Source organism: Marmota monax, unplaced genomic scaffold (assembly GCF_021218885.2).
Source record: "Marmota monax isolate L192 unplaced genomic scaffold, Marmota_monax_Labrador192_F-V1.1 WCK01_AAM20220418_F8-fsc00037, whole genome shotgun sequence".
Lineage (NCBI taxonomy): Eukaryota > Metazoa > Chordata > Mammalia > Rodentia > Sciuridae > Marmota > Marmota monax.
The window spans coordinates 3,239,016-3,248,462 of NW_026693245.1; the positions used below are offsets into that span (position 1 = coordinate 3,239,016).

A 9,447-nucleotide genomic window follows, 5' to 3' on the forward strand; every position below is an offset into this window, starting at 1 on the left:
CGGGCAGCACCCCCTTTTTTAAGGTTTCATTCCTTCCAGTCAGAATTGCAGAAACCCAGGCACAGGCAGGTTCTTTCACTCCAAGCACTCAAAACCGCGATAAACTTGGTAGGAGCAGCTGATTGGCTACAGAACAAAAGACGCAACGTATCCCAACACCACTCAGAATCAGAGTAAGCCTAGTTCAGATTGCGTTTTCTGATTGGTCCCTACGGCAAGAGTGCAGGGACAACTGCTGAAGTTGACCTCTGGTTCCGGAACCGAGGGCGAAGATGGCGGCGTCCCGGTGCTGGAGGTTTGTGCCTCGCGGTCGGGGGCCGTCATTGCACACCGCTGCCGAGACTAACTCCACGGCCACGGGAACGATCAGCCCAGATGTGTTGGCGACCTCCGTTGCGCGGTACCCGCCGATTGTGGCCTCCTTGACCGCCAAGAGCAAGGCGGCGCGGCAGCGGCGGGTGGAACGCTGGCAGGCAGCGGTGCACGCGGCCAAGTCGGTGGACGAGAAGCTGCGAATCCTTACGAAGATGCAATTCAAAAAGTACGTGGTTTACCCGCAGACCTTCGCCTTGAACGCCGATCGCTGGTACCAAGGCTTCACCAAGACTGTGTTCCTGTCGGGTCTGCCGCCTGCGTCCCCCGAGGCCGAGCCGGCGCCCGCGCTGGACCTGGCTGCCCTGCGCTCTGCCGCGTGCGACTGCCTCCTGCAGGAACATTTCTACTTGCGGCGCAGGCGGCGGGCGCCCCTCTTCCAGGAGCAGGAGGCTATCGCTTCGCCCTTCTTGGATCAGCTGGTGGCGACCCTCACGGGATTGCTCAGCCCGCTCAATCCCGTCCTGGCTACAGCCGCTCTTGGTGAGCTTTGGGACCCTCACCGCGTATGCGGCTTCCCTCTCTGTGTGATCCTTTTCCCCTAGCCCTAATAGCTTAAGCTCTTCGGCAGTCAAATTCTTGACTCTGCTTTGTCCAGCTAAATGAAGAGCTGTGGTTAAGAAAAGAGCCTCCTAGGGAGCAGTACAGACCTGGGTTGCTTTTGGCTCTTAAAAAATCGGTGGGACAATAATATGTGAATTCATTAATATCTTTTACCATATTTTTTTCTTATTTCAAGTTGAGAATTATGGTAATAGTGCTTCTTCATTAGCATTGTGGCGATTAAGTGATATATTAAGTAGAATACCTAACCTTCAGTATTTATTGTGTGCCAGGCCTAATTTCAAATTTTATGTGTGCCAGCTAATCCTCTCAATAACCATTTACAGGAGGTAGCATGATTGCCTGATTTTATAAATTTTATAATAAATTTTATAAATGAAAAACAAAATGGCACGCAGAAGCTAATCAAGACTCTATACTTGGTAGATTTAGAGGTAAAGATTCGGACCCAGCAAATAATTTAACAGCTTCTTTCTAACTGTTCATATAGACATGAAAAATAATTAGCATATCTTAAAAATAACTGTTCCAGTACATTCATTTTACATATATCACCTAGTGGGTGTCTTAGTGTTGGTAGCATTAATGTTGTTATAGGCATGTGCTCAACTGATTTTTGTAGTGTGCAATATTTCCCTTTCTCAGTTGGGAAGGAAATGGTATTAAGGGGAACTTTGGTGAACTTTGAGATTGGTGGCTTACTAAACTTTCTTTGTCAAGACTCAGATACCTCTTATACAAAATAGAAATGATTGTAACTGTAGGTACCTTTTTCAGTAATTGTGAAGATTGAATTATTGAACCATTTTAATTTCTGGTGACTGATATTCCTGTTGGTCTTATTTTACATGTATTCTTAGCTAATTATTTTCTTTGGTTACAGGGTTTAGTGTAATGTTGGCACAAGTAGATGTTTGAGTGCTATATTTAAGCCACAATAAATTGTCACATAATCCCAACTCTTTAACTTTTGATATATTTTTAATTAGATGATCATCCTTAAGTTGTCAATTGCTAGTTAGTATTCTATTAGATTTATCTGATTAATCAGATGAGAAAATTTTGGATATCTTTTAACAGATCATAAGCGGCTCGTTCATTTTTACTGGGTGCGTGGTGAAGAAATTATTTCTTCTGGTCATCGGAAAGGTCGAGTTGATGCTTTGCGATACCAAATAGATGATAAACCACACAATCAGATTCGAATATCCAAGCAACTCCCAGAGGTAAGGGTTTATGGCATATGTATTTATTAACATCTGATGTAGGAAATGTAGGCAGATCAAGTGATGGGCTTACTAAAATGAAATATTTTGGTTTGATCTCTTGCCATTCATGTTTCCTTTGTAAACCACTCATCTGAAAATCATTTTTAGTTTTTCCCTCTGGTATGATATATTCTTCAGAGGCCAAATAATCATTTCAAGTGAGGTTAAGTTTTCATGATTGTTCAGACCTTTTCCTTTTCTTTATATCAATATGCTATAATAGTTTATGATTGTAATTTACATATATTAGTCTGATTTTTAGTTGTGAACTGGGTCATTTTCCGTATTTGCAGTTCTTTTAAAAGAAAGTCACTGCATTTTGAGTGCTTTTTGTGCTGCCATGTCAGGTTGGCATACTTTTTCTGTAAAGGTCCAAATTGTAAATATTTTAGGCTGTTCAGGCCTTAAGTCTCTGTTGGAACTATTTGGCTCTCATCTTATGGTGTAAAAGCAGCCATATACGATGTATCAGTGAATGTGTACGGCTGTGTTCCAGTAAAACTTTATTTGTAAAATCAGGGGGCTGGATAGATTTAGCCCATCCCTAGATGGTGGTACACATTGAGTATTTCTAATATGAAAATCTGAAATGCTTAAAAATCTGAAATTCAGAGCATGTCATATTTTTTGGAGTAGGGGTGCTCAACCTGTAAAGTCTTCCAAAGAACTCTGATATCTGAAATGCTTCTGGTCTCTAGCACTTTAAGATACTTTGATGATACATATGATTAGATCATTTTGCAAAGAACATCTCATTTAAAAATTTTGGATCTAATAAGAATGTATATAAAATAGATACTGTTGTTGTTGTGAATTCATTCTTTTATTTTTTTCTTTAAGTTTGTGCCATTGGATTATTCTGTTCCTGTAGAAATCCCTGTTATGAAATGTAAACCAGACAAGCTTCCATTATTCAAACGGCAATATGAAAACAACATATTTATTGGTAAGTTTCTTTTTTATATATTGTACCATAAATATGTTCAAAGTGTGCTGTATAACTTTGGAGCACTAGCTATAAAAATAATTCTTGATGACTGAGAGCTTCTCTTTGTGCATGAGCAGTATAATTTATAATCTCAAGTTATTGCAACATGCAAGAAAATTAGAAAGAAATTCTTTCAGCACATTATTTGAAATTTCACTTACAGTATTTAACTTTAAAATTATACTTACTAGGTTTTGTTGATTTATTGTATGGGAAAAGTAATTTGCTTTTTCAAAAGCAAAAATGTTTAGAACTGGACTTGGGACAGTAATTGTACTTTAACCTAATCAGAAATTAACAAGGGATTCAGAAATTAACAAGGCCTCTTGTCTGCCCACATGCAACTTATTTTCATATTTTTTATTCCTTCATTAATTCCTAGTTGACTTGAGGAAGATTTTAAGCAAGCTTTATACTTGTCCTCCAGACCTATTTTATCAGTCCCTTTTCAGTCATTGTAGTCTTAGGGAATGACCCAAGGGGGACATTTTTAAAAAGACATTAGCAATGAAATCAAGAATGTTAGTTCATGAAATATTACTCATTTTTTTTTTTAACTTATAATTGTAGTATAAAAGTGGTTTTATTAGTAAAATACACATTCTTTAATTATTACATTAAATAATCAAGGAAGTTTTAAATTCATAAAATGTATCCTGTGGTAAATATGACAAGTAAAGTGTAACAGAGCTCCTAATGACAACCAAGACATTTGAGAAATTGAAATAATAGAGAATTTTCAATAACTTTTACATATATTGTTGTAGCTTACTCTGATCATAGTGGACTTTATGAGAAAAATCATACTTTTAAGTGAGATTTAACTTTATTTTAGTCAATAAAATAAATGAATTAACATTCTCATTTATGTAATTTTGAGAACAGATTACTGAAGACATGCTTGAACTGAATACTAAAATGTGTGCTTCAGATATTCCACAGGATCAGTTCATGTGAATGTTTTTGTTTTGTTCTTCAGGCTCAAAAACAGCAGATCCATGCTGTTATGGCCACACCCAGTTTCATCTGTTACCTGACAGATTAAATAGAGAATGGCTTTTGAAACGAAACCGTGCTGACCAGATAGAAGTTATTTTTAGAGCTAATGCTATTGCAAGCCTTTTTGCTTGGACTGGAGCACAAGCAGTGTATCAAGGTAAAACTAAATAGATGACATTATTGTTCTTTGAAGGTTATCTATGACATTGTAAGAATGTAATTATTTAGGTTGCTTTCTTTGGTTAAAATGAAGATATCTTAACAGTTTGAAAATTATTATGTTGACACCAAATAGAATTGGTTTTAAACCCATAATTAAATATTTTACATTTCTAATTGGAAGAGACATTTGAATAGTTATTTTGATTTTTTTTTGTTTTTACTTTGACTGCCTCCTGTGTGAATATATTTTTTCCCAATGGTTTTCATAACCATTTTAAGTAAGATTTGCTATTACCACTGAACTACTTCCCCAGTCCTTTTTTATTTTTATTTTGAGACAAGGTCTTGCTAAATTGCTGAGGCTGGCCTCCAGCTTATGATCCTCCTGTCTAAACCTCCTGGATCCCTCGGATTATACACATGGACCACCATGCCTGGCTTATTGTTAACTTTTATAAGTCAACTTTTTGTAGTTCCTAACAGTTTTCTGAAGGTAGAAGAGGAAATGATTTGAAGGATTAAATGTTTAGATTAAATTATGGCTATCCTATTTCATTTCTTTAAAGGCTATGTCCAGAATTTGGATCAGGAGATTGTTCACTCATTCAGTAAATGATCAGTGGTTTCATTTGCCAGACACTGTTGGCTTTGGGGATACTGTGTTGAATAAAAGACAGATCTTGCTCTCCTGGAGTATAGTGGGAGGGGAAAAGATAATAAGCATGTACTATTTTCAGAGAATGGAACAAATATACTATTATAAAGGGTAGAATAATTTATGGGGGTGGATGTAAATGAAGTATGAGGCAAAATCCATATTGCTGGAATCATTAAGGGGTGATCTCTAAAAAATAGTTTGAACAGAGACATGCATGGTGAGGAGCTATCTATGCATAATGGGGAAAGACACTTCCTGATAAAAGGAATGTCAGGTAAAAAGTCTGAGGTAGGAACAAGCTTGAGGTATTTAAGGAACAATATGAAGGTTGATGAAAGAAGAGCTGGGGAGAGTGATGAGGAATGAGAGGAATCTGGAGTATGTATGAAGTAAAGTTGTTGCTTGGCCTTGGCAGATGAATTTTTTAAAAAGCCAGAAAATTTGAGTGGTAAAGGTATTAAGGCATCCTGGAGCCTTATGACATAAGACGCTAGGCTAAATGATAGCAACTCATAAAACCAGTTTGGAAATATATAAAGGAATACAATGAATTTAGCTAAGGATATGTTGAACTGCAGAAAGACAATTTTATCTGAAGGGGTGTGTGTGTGGCGCACGCACATGTGCACACATGGATTTGTCAAAATAAATGGCCAGTATGGTTATTGGGTAGTAGATGTTCCTGGTTTTGGGAAGTTTGAATGTATTTGCTGAAATCAGTGAGGAATAAAAGTACTTCTAGATGTAGGATGGATATGCATACACAGAGCTTAGTGAACTTTAATTAGATGAAATAAAGTTGGAATCTAAAGACTGATAATGAAAAAAAATGCATCATGAATTTGGGAATACTAGCTAGAAGGGAGGAAATAAACGTTGATGCAGAAATTGACTATAGGATTGAGATGAAGAAGACAGGGAAACTTTGGATCTTCAGGTAAAATATTTAGGATGTAGGTGTTTGCTACTCTTTAATGTGTGTTTTATTTTGGTGAAATGTATTATGTGTGTAAATTTCAGCATTACTTTCTTCTACAGGATTCTGGAGTGAAGCAGATGTTACTCGACCATTTGTCTCCCAGGGCGTAATCACAGATGGAAAATATTTTTCATTTTTCTGCTACCAGTTAAATACTTTGGCATTGACTGCACAAGCTGATCAGAATAACCCTCGTAAAAATATTTGTTGGGGGACACAAAGTAAGCCTCTTTATGAGACAGTCGAGGATAATGAGGTGAAAGGTTTTAATGATGATGTCTTACTTCAGATAGTTCACTTTCTACTGAATAAACCAAAAGAAGAAAAATCACACTTGTTGGAAAAGTAGGAGAAATATTTCATTTAGGACTTTCAAAGTATTTAAATTTCATCAAAGGAACAACAAAAGGATTTTAAGTGTGCCACTTATAACTGTCAGATGTTAAATGTATTAATTTTTGAGACATGTGTTTCTTATGTTAACGTGTGATTAGATCTCATTCTATTCAAATTCATTACTGAAAGATTTTAATTTTGAATACAGTTGATTTAAAGTAATTTTGTTTACATCCTACTTACTGAAATATTAATTTGGTTTTCTTTAATACCTTGAGAATCCCTATTTGAGTGTGATTTTAAAAGTAATATGGCAATATTTTAAATATTTGAGAATCTATGTATCATACTTATCTTTGCTGTTTTGGTTTTTATTTTTGTTATCATTGGTACAAAGTTTCAGAGCCTTACTTAGACCCCTTCAAAATATGTGCAGTCCATTTCACATATTGTAAACTAATGCTTTATTCTTAATCTTGGTTTGAACAGGAAAGAAAAATAGAAAAGTATTAATAGTATACTTCACTGAGAGAGTCTTATGTTTTAGTCAACACCCAACCTTTGCCTAATGGCTAAACGTAAGTGATATTTTCATTGGAAGGAAAAATGAGATCGCCAACTTTGACCTTCACTGGCTTGCTAGTCTACTTCACACGCCCAGAATCAGAAGTAGGCATTCAGTAGATGTGAATGGATGTCAGTAAATTAGTCTTTCTAGTTTCTAGTTTGAGATCTGGCATATGTTATTTATTTATATCTTTCACATCTCAGTAAAGCTTAAGGTTTTCGTTACGTAGATATCTACATAGTTCTTATTTATGCCTAAATTTTTATGTTATTGTGAATGTATTTGTTCATTTCAATTATATTTTTATAGCTTCTAAAAATGGCTGATGTTGGTTGCTGTATAATTTTGTAAAAGGCCAATTTAGTTAGCTTATTAAATCAGTGTTTTCAGCTCACTTTCATGAGGTATTTGTGTCCAGTCTATTTTGCATTCTCCTGAAATTACATATTAGCATGCATAACCATTAACTCCCTGTAGCATAATTCATTGGACAGTTTCTATCCATACATACATTGCATCTTAAATCCAATGGCAATTCCATTACACAGTTATAGAAATAAATCATAACTTTCTTTAAAAAATTTAAAAAGCCAATACATAACCTGTACATTAAATTTCAGACTGTACAAATTGTTATAAAAGTTTCAAGAGGCAGTATCAAGTATTAAATGCTGTTTACAAAAATTTCACCAAGTGAAATGCAGAATCTATAGGATAAAAAGCACATAATGTATTTTAACTTATCCTAAGAGTTGGTCCCTGGAAACTGAAGATTTAAATACTATGTATAAATTACTTAATTTTTTTTAAATGAGATATTCCAACAGGCCAGCACTATGGTCTGAATGCTTGTTTTTCCCCAAAATTCATGTTTAAATTCTAACCTCCAGGGCTATGGTATTAGGAGGATGAGCCCTTTTCAAAGGTGAGGCCTTTTGGAAAATATTTGGAAAGCAGCTCTGTTCTCTTAAATGGAATTATTATCCATATAAAATAGGCCTAGGGCAGTTCATTCACCCCTTGTACCATGTGAAAATAGTAAGAAGGAACTATTTATGAACCAGAGAGCAGGTCCTTGCCAAATACTGAATCTACTGTCTCCTTTATGGACTTCTTGACCTTTAGAACTGTGAGAAATAAATTTCTGTTTATCATGTCTTACCACCCAGTTTATGGTATTTTGTTAATGTATTAAGACTACTAGTAAAAGTAATCAGTATGCCTGTTTTTGTTCTAGCTTGTGCATAATGCTTTAATTAAAAGGTAAAGTTAATTTTACAGAAAATTGTTAAGACATGATTTTTAAATTCTTTATTTACGATTATAGAAAATATTATGGCTTCCTTATAGAGGCAGAATAAAATAATAATTGAGCAAGGTACAAGGAAGACAAATGGTCCAGAATCGCTACAGAGAATGTCAAAAATAGATGTGAACAGGCCTGCATATTTACAACATCAGTATTGATCAATATTTGATTGAATGGGTTGAATTTCTAAACTCAAAAGACTGCTCTATTGTCCAGTTTGGTTAGAAGATTTTGTAAAACAGAACAGTAACAATAAAAAATAAAAATCAGAGAAGAATAGAGATGCCACAGAAACTGAGAAATTGTAAGTAATAATGTTTCAAGGGTTGAGATATGATTACTGATTTGGTAATGTCAGGGTATACCAAAATTGGGAATAGCTGCTATGCAAATAATAAACTTATTCTACATTAAATATAACTTATATGGCTATATGACTTTAATTGTCTCAGCATATTTTAAATATTTCTGTAATATCCTTTTTAAGTATGAGTTAATCCCCATTTCTCACTCATTTCTGTTCTTTTCCTTTGAAAAATACCAAATTCTTTCTCAGATTTTTATTGCATTATGTGCTTTTTTATCCTATAGATTCTGTATTTCACTTGGTGAAATTTTTGTAAATAGCACTTAACACTTGATACTGACTCTTAAAACTTTTATAATAGTTTGTACAGAAGTCTGAAATTTAATGTGTAAGTTGTGTTTTGACTTTTTAAATTTTTTAAAGAAGTGGTTATAAGATGATTTATTTTTACAATTATGTAACGGAATTGCCATTGGATTTAAGATGCAGGTGATATTTTCTAGAAATGAATCAAATTGATGAGAAGTCTATATTGATAAATATAAATGGTATCTCATTTGCTTTTTTTATAACCTTTTATATTTTTGTACACAGTAAATGAAATTTTGTTGTAATCCTTTGTGGCAATGTAGACTTAATGAGTAAAAACTCATCTATCAACCAGAAACCGAAGGACAAGCCAGACTTAGTGGTGCTACCTTATAATCCCAGCTACCTAGGAAGCTGAGAAAGGATAGTAAGTTCAAGGCCAGCCTGGGCAACTTAGTGAGACCCTGTTTCAAAATTAAAAATGGCTGGGGGTGTAGCTCAGTAGTAGAGCTCCCCCATATTCAATCACCAGTAACACACAGAGATACACACACACTTATAAACCACCAAAAAAATAACCTGAGGACAAAATATATCTGTGTTTTATAATACATATTTAAGTGAATAA

General features: G+C 35.0%; 1 protein-coding gene across 1 annotated transcript; it reads left to right on the plus strand.

Moving 5' to 3' along the window:
- Window positions 1–232: 232 nt before the first annotated feature.
- Window positions 233–8,623, plus strand: Mrps30 (mitochondrial ribosomal protein S30). Its single transcript, XM_046456297.2, has 5 exons — window positions 233–855; window positions 2,017–2,162; window positions 3,045–3,150; window positions 4,172–4,348; window positions 6,050–8,623. The coding sequence occupies exons 1-5, from the start codon at window positions 273–275 to the stop codon at window positions 6,337–6,339; spliced, it is 1,302 nt and encodes a 433-aa protein (XP_046312253.1). The 5' UTR covers window positions 233–272; the 3' UTR covers window positions 6,340–8,623.
- Window positions 8,624–9,447: the final 824 nt, after the last annotated feature.

Bases quoted from the DNA above. Each gene is read 5' to 3' on its own strand.
- Mrps30 (XM_046456297.2), top strand. From the start codon at position 273: ATGGCGGCGTCCCGGTGCTGGAGGTTTGTGCCTCGCGGTCGGGGGCCG. The intron at 856-2,016 runs GTGAGCTTTGGG...ATCTTTTAACAG, and splicing joins CCTGGCTACAGCCGCTCTTG to ATCATAAGCGGCTCGTTCAT. The intron at 2,163-3,044 runs GTAAGGGTTTAT...TTTTTCTTTAAG, and splicing joins TATCCAAGCAACTCCCAGAG to TTTGTGCCATTGGATTATTC.